This window comes from Impatiens glandulifera, chromosome 9 (genome assembly GCF_907164915.1).
Source record: "Impatiens glandulifera chromosome 9, dImpGla2.1, whole genome shotgun sequence".
NCBI lineage: Eukaryota > Viridiplantae > Streptophyta > Magnoliopsida > Ericales > Balsaminaceae > Impatiens > Impatiens glandulifera.
The window spans coordinates 37,801,885-37,820,706 of NC_061870.1; the positions used below are offsets into that span (position 1 = coordinate 37,801,885).

At 30.9% G+C, this 18,822-nt stretch overlaps 3 protein-coding genes across 3 annotated transcripts; 1 reads left to right on the forward strand and 2 right to left on the reverse strand.

The window, feature by feature from the left end:
• Nucleotides 1–3: 3 nt before the first annotated feature.
• LOC124914670 (pentatricopeptide repeat-containing protein At5g19020, mitochondrial) lies at nt 4–2,197 on the reverse strand. The gene has a single exon (XM_047455260.1). The coding sequence runs from the start codon at nt 2,103–2,105 to the stop codon at nt 9–11; it is 2,097 nt and encodes a 698-aa protein (XP_047311216.1). The 5' UTR covers nt 2,106–2,197; the 3' UTR covers nt 4–8.
• Nucleotides 2,198–3,560: 1,363 nt separating this feature from the next.
• On the reverse strand, nt 3,561–5,935 carry LOC124916422 (adenylate isopentenyltransferase 5, chloroplastic-like). Its single transcript, XM_047457136.1, has 3 exons — nt 5,904–5,935; nt 5,470–5,621; nt 3,561–3,859 (listed from the first exon to the last, which is right to left on the reverse strand). Exons 1-3 carry the CDS (start codon nt 5,933–5,935, stop codon nt 3,561–3,563), a joined length of 483 nt encoding a protein of 160 aa, XP_047313092.1.
• Nucleotides 5,936–13,841: 7,906 nt separating this feature from the next.
• On the forward strand, nt 13,842–14,291 carry LOC124916423. Its single transcript, XM_047457137.1, has one exon. The coding sequence runs from the start codon at nt 13,842–13,844 to the stop codon at nt 14,289–14,291; it is 450 nt and encodes a 149-aa protein (XP_047313093.1).
• Nucleotides 14,292–18,822: the final 4,531 nt, after the last annotated feature.

Here is an 18,822-nt window from a genome sequence, read left to right on the forward strand (position 1 = left end):
AGCTTTTATCACAAAACGCCGCTATAAGCAGTGGAACGCTTCATTCCTTGGCTTTGAATCGCTCGCCTAGCCAAGAACGCATCTTCCCATTTCCCTGCATCTGCGTAAAGACTTGAAAGAAGAACCATACCGCCTCCATGGCGTGGCTGCACTTTCGCCAATCCTTCTCCCGCCCTTTCTCCAATTTCCAAATTCCCATATGTTTTACAAGCTGCCAACAATGTCCCCCATATCACATCATCAGCTTCCATTGGCATACTCATTATCACCTCTTCAGCTTCTTCCAATCTCCCAGCTCTCCCCAAAAGATCCACCATACATCCATAATGTTTCAGATTAGGCTCAATCCCATACAAGTTTTTCATGCTCCCAAAATGCTTTTTCCCTTCTTCCACTTTCCCAACATGGCAACAAGCGCTCAGAACTCCCACGAACGTGATCCCATTCGGTTTCACACCTCGCTTCTGAAGATCCGAGAATCTCAATAGAGATAAGTCACCATGCCCGTGGATCGCCAACCCACAAATGATCGCATTCCATGGCGAAACCGATTTGATTTTTTCTACATTCTGTTGAAAAATTTCCAAGGCTGTGCCGATACTACCGCATTTCGCATACACATCGATGATCGCAGCAGTCAAGTTATCGTTCAGAGGGATCGAATTCGTAATTATATATTCGTGAGCCATTATTCCATCTCGTAAATCGCCCAACGTCGCGATTGCAGATAACACACTCACCATGGTAATTTCATTAGGCTTTAGACCAGCTGCCACCATTTCGTGAAAGAGTTCAAGTGCTACTTTAGGCTGTTCACTCTGTGCATAACCGGAAATCATCGAACTCCACGAATAAATATCTCTTTCGGGCGCCTGATTAAAAAAGACTCGAGCTTTCTCGACCATTTCATTCCTTACCAATCCCGCAATAATTGCATTCCATGATGCGACGTGATTCTTCTTACTGGTGTGAAATTGCTTTAGTGCCGAATCGATTTTCTGGCAACATGCGTAGAAATGGATAATAGTTGCTTGTATGAAGTCGTAGCAGCCGAATCCAGTCTTTAACGACATACAATGGAACTGCTGGCCCTCGACCAAAGCCATTGATTGAGCACAGTTTGATAAAACGTCTACAATTATAAAATCATTAGGAGTTACACCTGTAGAGATCATTTCTCTGTATAATAATAAAGCTTCGTTCAATCTTCCCAATTGCAGATAACCATCAATAATTGTACTCCAAGAAACTATATCTTTAACAGGGATCTTCTCAAACAAATCCATAGCTGAATCAATAAGGTTTGCTTTTGTATACCCATTCAGCATAGCGTTCCAGGAAACTCCATTTGGCTCTGGAATCTCATCAAACAACATTCTAGCGTCTTGCAAACTTGAACAGAGGGAATACACGTGCACCAAGTTCGTTGAAATAATAATGAACACTTCAAGACCAAGCTTTTTCACCAAAGCGTGGACCATTCGACAGATGCCGACATTAACTGTATGCGAGTAGGCAGATATGACATTCGAAAGAGTCACCTCGTTGGGTGTAACGTCCGCCAATCTCATGTCACCAAAAATCTGAATTGCTTCTTTAAAGCAATTGCTTTGGGTCAGACACAGTATCATAGTTGTATAAGAAACGCAACCCTTACAGGGCATTTCGTCGAACAGGTGGCGTGCATCGTTAAGCTGGCCTGATTTTCCGTAAGCAGCGAGCATTATATTGCAAGAGACGGGATCCAAACGAGGGCATGAATTGAACATAAGCTGAGCATCGGAAATGGAACCACATTTCGCGTACATGTTAATCAGACTGTTTTGTATAAAAGTATTGAAATCAAGCCCAAACTTTATAACAAGACCATGGATTTGTTTGCCATGAGCGATGGAAGAAAGAGCTGTGCAAGATTTTAACGCCGAAACAACTGAAATTTCAACGTCCCGCCGCCTGCTATCTTGCCGGCCATACAAGAGGATCTGGAGCTGGTCTTGTGGACATGGAGGAAGTTCTGAAGGGATGATGTACGGTACCTTGGAGACCCATCTCTGAATCTGGAGAGAGAATCCAAGGATCAGTTTGGGTCTGGATGCAATGTTCATTAGACGAGATCATCAGAGGCGCTCCGCAGGTGCGGAACGGCGGTCGCGGCGTCCTTGGGAAGAAAGAACTCAGAACTGATTATTATTATTATTTGACTAATGAAGACGGGAATTAGTCTAATTTAGAAGAGGTAGTTTTTTTCAAATTATTTTTAATATTAGTAATGTAATAAATAAATAATGCAATACATTATAATAGTTCAAATTATATACAAATCAAACTTTAAAAGAACAAAATGTAATGTCCATAGAAATATGCTAATTAATAATATGCTAATTAATAATATGTATGTTGAATTGGAGAGTAATGCAAATTTAAATTTTTTGTCTCAAAATTAAAATAAATATAATATTAGTAATATTTTTATCAAAAAGATATTAAATATATATATTTGTAGTCATACTTTTAGTGATTTTGAAGCCTTCTTTAATAATATTTGTGATATATTATGTATGATATTTTTATAATAATAATAAAAAATATGATTTTGGAGCTTTCTTTTATAGTATTTGTGATATATTATGTATGGTGTTTTTATAATAATAATAAAATATGATAAATATTTTTAAATTAGAAAAGATTATGAAGATAAATATAAGAATAAGAATAAGAACAAATAAAAAAAATAAATTTAAGAGCATTAAAATATAACCTTAAAAATTTTCGATTACCTTAAAAATTTTCGATTATGATTGAATTTATGAAAAAAAAAATTAAAATATTAAAGATGTAAAAGCTACTAAATATAAACAATATAATCAAGAGTTAATGATATAAAAGGATCGTGAAGAAAGAGAAATAATAATATATTATTATATTAGATATAATATGCAGAGAGAAAATTTAATATATTATTATATTATATATAATATAAAGAGAAAAAATGTAATATATTATTATATAAAATTGAGTGAGAAAAAAAATATTATTATATATAAAAAAATTAGCATAATAAATATAAAAAATATAATATTATAGGGTAAAATATATATTTTATATTTTATAATATATAATATATAATTAATAATATTGTATATTAAAATTTTAAAATTTAGGGACAAAAAGTGAGGGTCCCTATGCAATTGTATTGGTTGCATTACCATTCGATCGGGCCTGCATATTATAAATATTATTCGAAATGAATTATATTATTAGAATTATTAAATTAATGATGAAATAAAAAGTTATTTAAAGTAATTTTATATTAAATCAGAGTAAATAAGTTTTTATAAGATTATTCAATTAAATAAAAAAATTCAGAATGGGATGAATACATAAATTTGTCCCTGCTCCCCATCATCATCGAGGTTTATGCAAGAGGTGGGTGTTTTGAGGAATGTCTCGGTGTCATCAAGCTTGTGTATGTTCCATCCCAAATCTTCTTGGAGCCTACAAATATTTTTGACTTGGCGAAAGGATAACATGCATGTGTTTTTCTTAATCTTCTCAACGCCTTACTCAAGCAACCTAGTCGCCTCCGCGTTCAAGTTGGGGTTGTTTTCGACCCGAAAGAACTCGTCAAGTTCCAGGACACTGATAGAACATCTTATCACTCTAGTGTAATCAACATTATGGTCAAACATTCCCTTAACTTCGTTCGGAAGACCAACTTCTACCATTTGATCGACTCGATCATAAACACACTTGTCAAGAAGCGTCAGCGATAGATGCATCCACAAGAAACAATAATCGAACTTGAAAACAAAATTCAAATTGTCATCAACAAGTGCTTTCACGAACGAGTTTGATCCTCCTATAATTAAGGGCGGAACTAGGATTAAAATCTACCTGTAATTTTTTTCCATAAAAGTTACCCGAGTTAGAATGATAATAATATCAAGCATAAAAATATACACAGTTCATTATCACTAATTTCCTTTAACGATGAAAATATATCAATAATGACTATATTTTCCTGTAGTTATTGTCATTTATATCCAAAATATTTTAGGTTACTCGTTTCAAACTATAGCCACCTTAGGTAGACTTGTACATGGATCCGCCCTTGCCTGCGATAATGGGGGAGATGGCCTCGTTTGAGAATGGATGGCGAGAAAGTGATGAGGCACGCCGAATCGCTCCTCTTCGGTTATCTTGTTGGTTGCTATCAGGGGTGGAGCCACGCATGGGCTACAGCCCCACCTAAATTAAAATGTTAAAATAAAACATTTTATATATGTGTTTAACATGTGACTCTCAGCTCAGTTGGCTATGTAACAAAACTGTGAAAATGAGGTCAGGTGATACCCTGGCCTCTCCTTTAGTTTTAATTTATTACATTTTATTTATAAACTAATTCATAATTATTTTAATTTTATTTTATACTTTTCTAATATACAAATATTTATAATAATACATAAATTTTAATTAATATATAAATAAAGTATAAAAAAATATATAAAAAATAATGTAAATCATATAATAATATTATTTATTTTAAAATTATATTTATATAATAATTATACATTATTTTTATTTATTTCAATATAATTAATAATACAAATTATTTATAAGGGTAAAATATAAAAATTAAAATAATAATAGTGTTTTATATTTCTTAATTTTAAACTATTTCAAAAATTTATGAAAAAATATAAATTAATATTAATAAACAAGTTAAAATAGTTACATTGGTTTGATTCGGTATTTAAATAAAGAATTTGATATCCCTACTCAAGAACCTAACAAATCTCCTAGAATTGATGTTGATGTAAGTTCTCTTAAACTTGATCTAGCATTACGTATTCCGATATTGAAATATCATTTTAATCAAATGGATTAAATTAGACGAGCTTATATCAAGATGGTGTCATATTAACCTATTAAGGATGAGTACCCGCCGACCAAATTTGGAAATCAAAATCGACGGTTCCAAAGTCTTTGGTTTAAGAAATTTACTTGGTTATAATACTCTCATTTGAAAGATGTTGTTTTTTGTTTCTCATGTTTCTTGTTTGAACATAAGCAACCCCAAAAATCTACATTTACAATAGATGTATTCAAATATTAAAAGCGAGTTAATGATGATGATATATGCTCTTTTGTTATGCATATAGGATGTAATATTTCACCACATAATATGGCAGTTGAATATTTTGATAATCTAATGAATATCCTTGTCATACTGACAAAGTAATGAATGCACAGTCTTCAGATGAAAAACAAAATAACAGATTACGGCTTACATCAACTATTGAAAGCACTCGATGGCTCACTTTGCAAGCGTGTGCATTGAGAGGGCATGACGAGTCTCCATCTTCGAATAATCGTGGAAATTTTATTGAAAAAAAAGCGGAGCATAGAAAGTTAAATCTGAGATGCAAGTTGGAGTCAGCCCCAGGTAATTTTTCATCCTGGCTCTGCCCCTAGTTGCTATGTTAAGTCCCTTGTAGACTTGAATTTTGTCAGAGTTGATGATCTTGTCGTTGAAATGTAGGGCTAAATCGACAAAAAGACGAGATTTTCCCGTAGTGATTGCGCCCCAGACAAATACGACTTTGTCCTTGAGAAGGCAACTAAAAGGAACCACGGATTCTATGTATATGGTCAAGTGAGTTGGGAGTGGATAATGAATATATGTTTAAAAACATGCAAAGTTGATGAAAATATTTATAATGGGTATGATAGAATTAATAAATTAATTAGTGGAATGTATATAATTAATTAAGAGAAATGATACAGATCGCGACTAGGGTAGCGACTGCCCCTAACGACCGTTTACATGGTACAACAGCGTGAAAATAAAATAAAATGCGCGCCTTTATTTTTAAACCCTAAGCTAAACTATTATCCATTACGTCCTTCCTTCCGCTTGCTCAGCCCTCTCCATTATCTTCGTTTGGCTTCAGCCGCCCGCTCAACCCTCGCAATTATCTTCGTTCCGCTTCAGCTAGTCGCTCAAACCCTAGCATATATTCGTTCCTCTTAAGCCGCCCACTCAAACCCTAGTAGACTACATTCCTTCTTCCTTCCGTTCATCTTCCTTACTTCAGCCGCCCGCTCAGCCCTCGCGATTATCTTCGTTCTACTTCAGTTTGCCCTCTCAAACCCTTGCAGACTACATTCCTTCTTCCTCAAACCCTAGCTTGTTTCCATTCTTTATTCCGTGCACTTCAAAATGGTAAAGTCATCCTTCTTTACCTCAATGCTGAAAACCTACGATTTAGTGCGACATTATAGTCTAACTTTCGACTCTATGATTTTAGGATTCAGATAAACAAATAATCATTTATGATGTTGAGAAGAACACAGTTTCTGCAAATGCAAAGAAAAACGAATCGAAGAATACAACGAAGAAGAAGAAGATAATTTCGCAAGTTAAAAGGTAACAACTTATGATTCCTCCTAATGTTATGGTTTTGTAATAAACTAAATAGACTTTGTTGTATACGGCGTATCCATCTTTCTATGGACAACACAAAATCCACAGTGCATGTAAACAACAACTTTGTCATATCAGCATTGTCATGTTATTCATACAACGTTGTCATATTATTTAACTGCGTTTTCATGTTTATAAAACTGTAGGTTCAAAATCCTTAAATAATTAATGGACATTGATAAAATAAAGAACCTGAACTAGTGTAAGTACGTACTCGACGGACTCCTCGAGAGTATACAAAAATGGCAGAAGAATCAAGAATCATATTACCACGGTCCACTTATATTCTTATTGGTAAGTGATAGAATACATTCTTATAATTTATATTTTATTGTGCATGAAATTACTCTTTAGCTTTAGACACTTACCTAACATATCTACCTTTGATGCTTCAAGTGTTGCATCGTGCATCAAACCCTTGATCAACAGAATCGTAGGTAATGACCTATTGAGGAAAATTTTCATAGAGATGCTTTAACATGGTGTAAATTAGGATGACATGCCTGAGTCTAAGCCTCAAAAGTCAATATCAACACCATTTGAGCCCCAAAAAACTCCTCCCCATGAAACAACGTTATCAATCTGTGAGCCTAAGCCTAATTCTGTGGAAATATCTGTCCGCCTCAAGCCTATATCGAAGAAGAGAACTCTGCGTCCAATGAGAAAAATGTCCACACTACTAGCCATGTTGCGATCACCATATGTCACAGAAAAGTCGGTGGATGTGAAGGTTGATGTCGCTTAAAAACATGATTTAAAGTAGATCTTATACTCAAGTGACATTACAAGCATATCTCGTAATCAGTTACAGACAATGATTCAAGGTCAGTGGCTAGACACTAGTATAACTGATGCATGGGCAATGAAAATGAATGGATATGCACAATCAAATTAGGCCAACAATAACAAACAAATGATCTTCTTTTCATCGATACATAGTGTAACTTATACAACCAATTGTCATTTCTTTTTATTGCAACTATATGGTTTCTAACACGTTCTTCATATTTCTATAGGGCATATTTACAAGTTAAGACAATTTATATAATGATTCGTTACACCATGAAGTTAAGGCATTTGGCTTTACGCCTCAAAAAATCGATCAAGCAGACATTGTAAGTGTTGTTTATGTTGTTTATAAGCGTTGTCATGTTGTTTATAGATCATTGTCATGTTGCTTATAATCGTTGTCATGTTGCTTATAACCGTTGTCATGTTGCTTATAAGCATAGTCATGTTATTCATACAACATTGTCATATTATTTATAAGCGTTGTCATGTTTCTTATAATTGTTGTCATGTTGTTTTTGTAGATTTTTATGCCTCTATGCGTAAGTTCTCATTTCTACTTGGTCGTCTACAACAAATTGAAATAATTGACAACAGGTCACTCCCAGAGGATATTACCTTTGAGGACAAATATGACCTAGTTCCGACCATGCTGAAAAAACTAATGGATTATTTAAAGCTCGTAGGGTCAACTATTGCTCATACACTCTCCACGTACGAGATTAAAGTGTTAACTATGTCATGGCAAGATAATACCAGCGGCGGCCATGATTGCAGAGTGTATTTGATGCGGCATAAGGAGACTTATAAGGGAGAGAAAAATTGGTAGTGTGGAATCACTCTTGCAAATTCGAAGAAAAAACTTCGTTGGTTTAGAAACCATTACATGAAGATAATTTTGCACTCAAAGAACAACAATATCAAACTATCTTCATTGTCATTTTGTTATTTTGCTAATACATCATTTATCATTTATAATACAGTCATATTATTTGTACAACATATATTAACAGTTCACAATGTTGTCATGTTATTTGTACAGCGTTGTCATATTTTATTAACAACGTTGTCATGTTATTTGTACAACATATATTAATAGCTTACATCATTATCATATTTTATTAAACTGTCATGTTATTTATAAAGCATTGTCATGTTATAATATATTACAACTTACTGGAAGACTACAAACATATATTAATAGTTCACAGCGTTGTCATGTTATTTGTATAGCGTTGTTATATTTTATTAACAGTGTTGTCATGTTATTTATACAGCTTTATCATGTTATTTGTACAGCATATATTAACAGTTTATAACATTGTCATATTTTCATACATCGTTGCCATGTTTATAATACAACTCATGTTTTATTAACTATTTACATTGTTATCATGTTATTTATACAGCAGCGTTATCATGTTATAATATATAACTTACTGGAAGACTATAGTAATATATTATAACTTACTGGAAGACTACAAACATATATTAATTGTTTACAGTGTTGTCATATTTTATTAACAGCGTTGTCATGTTATAAATATTCAACATATATATCACCTGGAATATTAACACAAGTAAATGAAAGATATTACTATTAATTTACTAGAAGACTTATAATGATAACATCAATTTGATCAGTAATATATTAACACAATGAAAGATATTACAACTAACTTACTAGAAAACTTGTAATGATAACATCAATTTGATCAATAATATATTAACAACATAATATTAATACAACTACTATCTTCGTTGAATGTTGTCCCCGTAAGTATTATCTTCGGGAAATGGAAGTTGAGAAGACAAAAATGATGTGAAAGAAAGTTGAGTCGAGACTGAATCATTCAATTGTTGTTGCATTGATACTGAATTGTGCACTATTGCGGTTACTATCACCAAATTTGCCTAATACAATATAGATAACATGACAATACATGATAGAGAACATGACAATGTTGTATAATTGAAAACTAACCTTATTTTACGCCTTTACAGTCGATTTGTTCGTAACCTTTTCAATAAAATATTGTTTTTGTTTTGTTGGTGGTCGTCCTCTAATCCTTACTCTCACGTGAGAGATGATCAATTTTTCTGTTTGTGGAGCAGTTGTTGGTGTAATAGTTGGTGTTGGTTTAGAAGTCAAAAGTCATATTATCATATCATCCAGCTTCAACTACTAATAATTGATTTTTTTGACAAAGTTATTCTAGCTTCGTCGGTTAATTGCAATCTTCTTTCACAAATGAATCTAAAACCTTATGAGATCTAAGATATCTCGACTTTCCCGGGCTCAAAATATGGTTATGCTCATGGAAGACACTAGTAATTTCAACTGGTCTTGCAATTCGTCTTGGTGGAAGATCTAACTTGTAAACTATTTTTCCCCTTTGAAATAAATACATCATTTTTGGCACATGCAATGGAGAACTATTTTTGTTTGTCATCTTGACCATTTTTTGCTCTTAACTTTCAAATGTCGAAACCTTTAGATTGGGTATAAGACTTATAATATTCACGAAGCTCATTTTCGAAATCAAGTTATTCCAATAGTGGGGGTTTGAACATCGGTAGGGAATTATGATGGTTGATCCATCAAGCTAAAGAATAAGATAGAACAATTTAATAGTTATATTTTCAAGTTAAAACCTGACATGACAACGCTTTGTTAAGAACATGACAATGCAGTGTTAAAAACATAACAATGTAGCGTTGAAAACATGACAACGAAGCGTTGAAAACATGACAACGAAGCGTTGAGGAAATGACATGCATATCAGCCTAGAAAAAAAAAACATTTCCAAAATTCTTTAAATAAAATGTGTATGTTTTTTCTAGTATTTGTACAACAAATAACTAGATATAAAAAAAAAATCAATTTAATAGTTATATTTTCATATTAAAATCTGACATGACAACGCAGCGTTGAAAATATGACAACGGAGCGTTGAGAAAATGACATGCATATCAGCTTAGAAAAAAAAGTTTTAAAATGTTTACAAAAATTTTAAAATTAAATGTGTATATTTTTTCTAGTATTTGTCAACAAATTACTAGATATGAAAAAAAAAATCAGTTGCTTCAGATTGTGAAAAAGCAGCTTATTTGACCTTACAGAAATGAAGCATGAAAACATACCTTAATATGCTCAAAATGTAGCTTCAAATGCTTCAGACGTTGAAACAGAGTTTAGGTTTGCGATGGAGAACACAGAACAGAGCACGGAGCTTGCGGTCAACGGATAGAAAATGAAATGGAACACAGAGCTTATAGGTGACGGAGAAAACAGAACAGAGCACGGAGTTTGCCGGCGACGAAGAAGTGGAACTTGCCAATAGAAAAAATGGAGAATGGCGATGGCGCCCTTTTCCCTTTTTTATATAGAGAGAGAATGACTGACTTTGGGTAAAATGTGGGGTTAAATGTGCGCTTTTTAATTAAAAAAAAATCACAATGTTGGGCCATTTAGACGATCGTTGGGCCGTCATTGTCCCAGTCGCGATTTGTATATTTCTCATTAATAAATAATAAAACTTAATGCAAGTTAATTATGTGGCATAATATTTGATCAAACGTCTTACACGACTCATTCCAAAGAGATGGTGAAAAGATAATGTTTAATTTTATCTATTCTTAAGGATTTGTATTCACACGTTATTATGCCTATGAAATTCGGAGGTTTATTTCTAGCATTTGAACCGAATCAGTATTATAGAGGGACGGTGCCGCTTTTTTAAGCCCAAAGGCTAATTCAGTCCCTTCCGGATGAATAAGGGTTCTCCCTCGAACGAAATAATCTTAATCGAATGACCAAGCTAAGAATAATTGAATCATCAATCTATGCATATTCTCTTGTCGTATTCGACTATATATTTGTTTTCTTGGTTTATAATTCAAGCAAACTATTAAAAGTGATAAATTTGTAATTCGTGCACTATTTGGTTGCGTATACACGAATAATAAGTGCGGGACAATGAGATTTCGGATATTTTTATTTTTTATTTTACTCTACATATTCTATATTAGGTTGATTAAATATAATAATTATGTATTATTATTAACAAAAATTACTTATCTACATCTTTAAATATTATGTATACGTATTTAGGTCACCCAACAATTCCACGGGCAATACCCATCCTTGGAATATTTATTCTTATATTTGTTTCTAAGTATAACGTTGATTGGTTTGTGATTATGTATAACAAATTTATGGTTAACTATATTAGTTAAAACTTAAAATTAATAATTATTATTTAAAAAATGGATCTAGGACAGTCCAATGTTATGGGCTAGCAATGTACATATTGTTACTTAATTCTGAGAGGATCTAGTTAGTTTGCTGCCTCTCCTCTTACTTTACCTCCTTCCTTGTGTATAAGTTTTCTTTTATGTAAAACAATTATTTTTATTGATTTATTGTTCCACTAAGATTATACAATTTAAGTGTCACCAAACTAGTAACTAGTCTGAAAATCTACACAATGCACACCTTGTTTGATTTCTATTGAAGTAAATAATTATTAAATTTATGACTGTAGGTAAAAAGTTTTGAAATATTAATAAAATATATGATACTTCCTAAAATTCTTAAAATTAATAATTTAAATTTCAATAAAAGATGTTTAGAATCAATTCAAAACTTCAGTATAAATATATAATAAGTATGAACAAAAGAGAATAATTGTATAAATATTAAAATAGACGTGTTTAGTTGTGCGATGCTATACTTATTTGTAAAACTAGATTAACAACATGTTTTTATATTATTTAAATAATTATATAATAAATTTTAATATTAAGTTAAAATAATACTTTTTCTTTTAAATTTATTCATTATATTATAATTTTAATATATAATTATTTTATAAATTATTATAATTTAAAATTAAAATGTTTAAATAAATAATAATAATTAATAATAATAAATGTTAATAATATAATAATTTTTATACAAAAAAAAAACACTCCCCAAAATTTAAACATAAGAGACCAATTTTAGTTCAAATATTAAACTATGCTATTTGACAATTTGGTTGCTATAATAATATATATTTATAATTTTATTAATATATATAAATAAATTTAAATTGTTTAAGCACCAAAATAGTTCTGCACATATATAATTTTTCAAATTTTGGATTTAACCGGATTGGAAATTATTGCATTGATTTTATTGTAAAGTATAAACATTTTAACTATTAAATTTAAAAATTATTGATTTACCTTTATAATTGTATAAATATATTATTTATATAATTTGTCACATACTTATATTAACTTACAATTCCTATACCATTTAGAATCACTTCAAGATCTAAAAATTAATAATAAAAGAAATCCAACCCATAACTAATAATTAAACGTTTTAATATAAATAATAAATATGAGACTTAAAAAAAATAAGAACAGAGCTGAAAACATAGGAGGAAAGAGATAACATTGATGTTAATAATCCAAGCCTTCTTGCTATTTTCTCTCTTATGAGATTAGTAATTGACAGTGCTATGGAATTTTAATCTTTTTTTTTCTTAAATTGATAAATTTGTTTAATTTTTTTTATGTTTGTGTGCTTAAGGAGCTTTTTTAAATAATATCTCCAGACTAGATCTTACATTTCTTAAGATACCTTTCTCCTTGTGACTACAAATAAATTTTAGTGTAGAATTTCGTATCAACAATTACAATTTCCTCAACCTCATCATTATTTTATTAAATCTATGTTCGAGTTAACTTAGATTAACTAATTATAATTCATGTTGTAACAAACTAATTTAGTGGTTTTTTCATTAATAATGTGACTTTGATTAGATTGACTAATTAACTGTGAATCGATGCAAACAATGAGAAGTATATATCTCTTGAGTTTTTTTTAAAAAAAAAAAGGTCTGAAACAAGCTAGTAATATTATATTATCTGATTTGCTTCTTGTATACTGTCTCATTAATGTTTGTAAATTATAATAATATCCCACGAGTACATAACTGCAATAAATAAAGCTTTAATTTGATGAGCATAATATATAACATGGAAATGAAAGAGATGTGTTTGGAAGGATCCATTGATTTCCTTTTCTCTAGGACCAGATCTTGTACAGAAGCCTTGAGGAGATCATGTCCAGGACAATCTTTTTGTTCTGTTCCACGTTCGGTGCGGGATCATTTTAACGGTAAAATCTAAAGACTGAATGATTGGAACTGAAGCAAACAACAATCAAATCTTTATTAGGACTTTGGATTCCCCTCTTTACTTTGGATTTCCTTTTATGGTATGGTAAACAACTTCAACAGTACTTATAATAATAATAATAATAATAATGAAGCAACGGATCCAAACCCAATAATAATAATAGCCAGCTAAGCTTCCTGTTACACATTAATTTATACACAGATCAAGTTATAGAAATCAATATTTATGGAGCATCATATAATGCCAAATCTTAAACCAAAAGCTTTCTCCCATATACAAAACAGAACAGGCTATATAAAATGCAGCAGGGACCTCATATATAGAGATAATTACTCTTCTTTCTTCTTCTTCCTAAAAGAAAAAGAAAGTAATGACTTTGGGTGTTCACTCTCTAATACCAAGGTGTTTCAATGGCGGCAACCGCAAGCAGAGCAAAGTGTCGTCTTTCTCGGGCAACGGAACGAGGATCTTGAATCTGAGCGATAAGCCGGTTGAATTACAGGTAAAGGTGGGGTCAGCGTTGAAGAAAGTTCATAGCTTGAAATCTGGGTCATCGAAGAAACTGGAGTACAAGACAATGTATGAAACTTACGTCTCTGACGGCGTTGATAATGGAAGCTTGCTTGATTACTGTCAGGAGACATGTCAGCCGTATATTTGGATTCATGATCCAACGTTGAGTTCTTCTCCGAGATCGGCTACCAAGCAACATCATATCAGTCTTCAGGATCTTAGAGATTGTTCTGAGATTAGAATTTTTAGGGATCATCTCAAGGGCTGTGTTTCTGTTCGGAAGAAACCTAGAATGGAATTATCTTGATCATTCATAACATAATTCTTCTTACACATTTTCTATAGTTTCTTAATTGTTTCTGTGTTTTTTTTCATATTATTAATCTATTGTTGTGTTTGAGGAGTTAGTTTTCTCTTTCTTTTTTTATTATTTTGTTTTCTGATCATTTTAATTTCTTGTTGGCTTGTCTTGCTTACCTGTTATAAAGAATTGTTCAATTATTTCTGGGTTTTATGATTGCATATCGTTAAGAAACTAAATGATTGAATTGGAAGAAGACACGGGCGGTTGAAGAAAACTAGGTTTGAATAGTAAACATTACTTGAGAAACTATTCTATTTCAGGGTATTTGATTAAACGTTGTGTCTTTCCTTAAATGTTTTTTTTAAGACTTTGTATTCTATTCATAATTATTAGGTGGACAATGCAATCTTTAAATATTTGCCATGTTTTATGCTAACAAACACTAGGCTTTTTCTTTAGTTTTGGTGGAGTTAAGAAATTAACAAAAGATGTCATATTAAATGAAAATACAAGGAATTCATGCTTTGCTTCATTGTGGATTCAAATGCATGTTGGTAAAATAATATATGCTCTTACTTTTCTTGTTATGGCCATGTCTTTTCAGTTGAACCCACTTAAAATGCCTTAATTGTTTTGGGGTCTCAATTAAACTCAAACAAACCCTAGTGTTAAATTAGGTCAAAAGCATGTAGAAGTGTATCATTTCTTGTTGACTGAATTAGCTAAGAGCCAAATAAAAGGAAGGAGAGATTAGGGCCCTCTTTAAAGGAAGGGATTTTGGTTAGAATTGATCTTAAAACAATATATTTTTAGATCTAAGTGGGACCAATATACATTTTTTTTTACTTTCTAAAATTTGAAGTTTAAGTTGATTCCATTGGACTCTTGTTCAATTTTCTTTCATTTATTTGTAAATTAGTTTATAATATTGGGCCGTTTCTGAAAACCCAATTTCATTTCTGCTCTGTTCTATATATATTGCACATGAAAAAGAATGATTCTTGCATGCTGGTAGTGGTAAAGTTAAGCAACAGATCGAGGGACTTTAATTATGTTTAAAGAAGAGCGTGGAGATGTGTCTCAGAAAGAAGCAAGTCATCATCACTATGCTCAGATCACGTTTTCTAATTGTTCTTTTTTTTCTTTAATATTTTTTTCAAAATTTTAGGAGAAAATCATTTTAATCTTTTGTACTTCTTTTGATAATAATTTCTTTTTAATTAGTTATAAAGAAAAATCTTATTCAAATTATCAAAATTTATCTACGGTACATTTAATCTAACTAGTTATATAAATATATTTCTAAAGATTTTTTTTTATTAATTAGTTCATAAACTTTAGCCATAAGTAAATTAAATCGTAAACTTTTTCATCACTATAGATTACCTTAAACCTATGTGAATTTTCACAATATATTCCAATCTAAGCTTCTTTTATGAAGACATAAGATCATAATTTTGTGAAATTTTAAACTTAGTTTATAGTTACTAAAATTTGAGTAACAAATTGTGACTAATTTACAACACAAAATTTAAATATTTCCTCTCATTTAATATGCTTAGATACAAACCAAACAGGCATATATCTACTATAGTGAGTTCTATCTCATTTGAAAATTATCTCTTTCAACTATTAAACTGTATATCTTTAATTCAATTCGATTTGTGTGTTGGCACGAGATAATGTACAAAGTAACGGGAAGAACACAAATCATAAGAATAAGCATACTTATTTTGAAATATATTAAATATAAAAAATCAAAATATTTAAAATAAGAAAGTTAGGGTAAATTTGAAATTGATTAAACTATTATATGAAAAATATAAGAAAATATCAAATTTTAAAAAAATCATTTTACTATATATATATTAAATATAAAAAACAAAAATATTTAAAATAAGAAAGTTAGGGTAAATTTGAAATTGATTAAACTATTATATGAAATATATAAGAAAATATCAAATTAAAAAAAAAATCATTTTACTATGTTGGCACAATTGACACAACAGTAATAATGGTCCGTGTCAAATTTAGAAGACACAAATGACTTATGTGCTATTGTGACCTGCCTAAACACAAAATATCCAATCTGAGTCAATCGGGTCGGGCTAAATGACTAAGCAAAATTGTAATTCAGTATATTTTCATGAATTGATAAAAAGATACAAATTTTCTTTAAATTTTTAAGCTTTTCTTTATGAACAAATAAAATTTGAATAAGTTGAATGTTATCAAAAATAAAATATCTAAGAAAAAAAAAGTTACAAAGAAATTGAATCAAACTAAACTTTATTAATTGGCATTTACATATATAATCAGACCTGACTCCTCAGAACGCAACCATTGGTTCCTTTGAGCGGTGGTCAATAATAGCATCAAAAGTGAGTCACGATTTCAAATGTCACTAACGTTAAAATTATAACAGGCTAAACAACGGTACTGAAAACAGGAATCAAATTTATCCTTGAATGGAAATTTTGTCCAAATTTTAAGGTTAAATAGCTTTCAAGGGTTTCTTTATTTTCGTGTCAAATTGGAGTTTTGCAGACCAGTCATGTGGGACTGTAATTGCATGTGCCCCTACACTTAAACACAAACACAAAAGACAAATAAGTCCTGTAACTTTGACTAAAATTTAAGTAAATTCTTAAAACTTTTCAAACAAAATGTAAATATTATTTAACCAGTTTTAGATTGTTGAAACCAATCCACCATAAGAATCTTTTATATGGGTGGTGATTTGTCATTATTCAATCATAATTGTTGGGTTAATCAAGAACAATAATTCAGACTGGGTTTTGAAAAAGATACAGTCAAACATGAAAAATTGAGAAACTTAAATGAATTTGAAACATTTCAACAATAGAAAAACAGTAGCTGACATCAAACTGGGCCAATGAAACTTTAACTTGATGTTTTGTTGCCTGTTGGAATGGAGATTTGTTGGGAAATGACTTAAAATTAAAGAGCTTCAATTTGGGCATTGTAGGGACTGCAGAAACCATGTGCACAAATATTATTATACGTTTGCAGTTTGCAGGTCATATAATTCATTGCAATAATAATATGTAGTTGGGACTATCATCAATGACCCTCTGTCCAATTTTTTTTACCACATTCTGCTTCTCAGTTTATTAATTTAAAATTTTCTGAATGGACCATTAAATCTTAAAGGATTTTAGAGTTTCCAAAAGTTGAAGCAATATAGTATTTAATTTGCATTTAAACTTAGCCAAAATTTTAATAAATAAGGGCAAAAAGGACAAGAGGAAAGTGTGTGAAGGACAAATTCACAGAAGGGGGGAAGGGTTTCATCATGGGTTTGGCTTTTGAGAATGTCAATATTAATAATTAGTGCACAAAAGAAAATTAAAGTAAGAACTTGTAAGGAACACCCCAAAAATATGAATCATCTCATTTGCCTCCGCCAACTTTAATTTTTTTTATAAAAAAAAATAATTCTCGTGAAGTCAAACCAAGAGTTACAAATAGAATGTTAATTTACAAATAATGAAAAAGAAGGACCTTAAATAATACAGATTGGTAAATATTAAAATACTAATGAAAATTATCCAAAAATAATGTAATTTTTGAAGGTGACTCAATACGAATTGGTGTGAGTTCTACACCAATGAGTAATGAATGAGAGTAAACCGAAAAAATCACGGAGAAATTTTTACTCAAAATTTTGAGTGGCTGTGAATTTTATTTTTACCCTAGAGTGGATAAACAACGTGACTCTACCAAAATGACTAAGTGTAAAGAGTTGATTTAAGAGAACAAAATATCACGGGTTCGATTCTCACTAAAAACGTTTTAAATGAAAACGGAGTACCATGGATGTGGGATGTAGGGTTGCAAATGAGTCAAACTGCTTATGAGGTCAAAGCTCGACTTAGTGACTTTGACCGAGTTCAAGTCAGCTCGTTTAATATTCGAGCTCGAGCTCATGTAAATACTTACTCGAAGGTTTGTCGAGCTTTTTCGAGTCTAATAATAATTAATATATTTTTTTATTTATTTTAATATTAAAACATAAAATTTAAAATAAATATTTTTTCTATACAAATATTTGAAAATTTAATTTTATTCAAGTTTTTTGAGTCGAGTTCGAACTCAAATATATAAACTCGTCTGAGCTCGATTCGAGCTCGAGCTCAAGCTAGTTTGAGCTTGACTTGACTTGACTCATTCGCAACCCTAATGGGTGTCATGTTAATTCTCTATAATTCAAAAATTAATAAAAATTTGACAAGCAACGCTGAAAACAATTATGTTAAATGATAATTGATCATCTACAAATATAGTCAAGATAGCGAGAAACTCGTAAAAATTATTAGAGGATACATGTAAAAAGACATTTAGAAGAAAGATAAATTCCAAAAATATTTTATTAGAAAAATAACTCTAGATCCGATAACACCATCTTATTTTGTTGCAAAGAAGAAGACGGACACAAATTTGAGAAATAATGATTAATGTGATTGAAAGGTATAAGCAGTAGACCATCAAAGATTTAAAGTATTATTGAGAT

Excerpts from the sequence above, each read along its gene's own strand:
- LOC124914670 (XM_047455260.1), bottom strand. The coding sequence starts at position 2,105 with ATGAACATTGCATCCAGACCCAAACTGATCCTTGGATTCTCTCTCCAG.
- LOC124916422 (XM_047457136.1), bottom strand. The coding sequence starts at position 5,935 with ATGGAGAGGGCTGAGCAAGCGGAAGGAAGGAC. Across the intron at positions 5,622-5,903 it reads GAGCAAGCGGAAGGAAGGAC|TTGCCTTCTCAAGGACAAAG; the intron begins GTAATGGATAAT and ends GGTTCCTTTTAG. Across the intron at positions 3,860-5,469 it reads ACTTAACATAGCAACTAGGG|GAGGATCAAACTCGTTCGTG; the intron begins GCAGAGCCAGGA and ends CCTTAATTATAG.
- LOC124916423 (XM_047457137.1), top strand. The coding sequence starts at position 13,842 with ATGACTTTGGGTGTTCACTCTCTAATACCAAGGTGTTTCAATGGCGGC.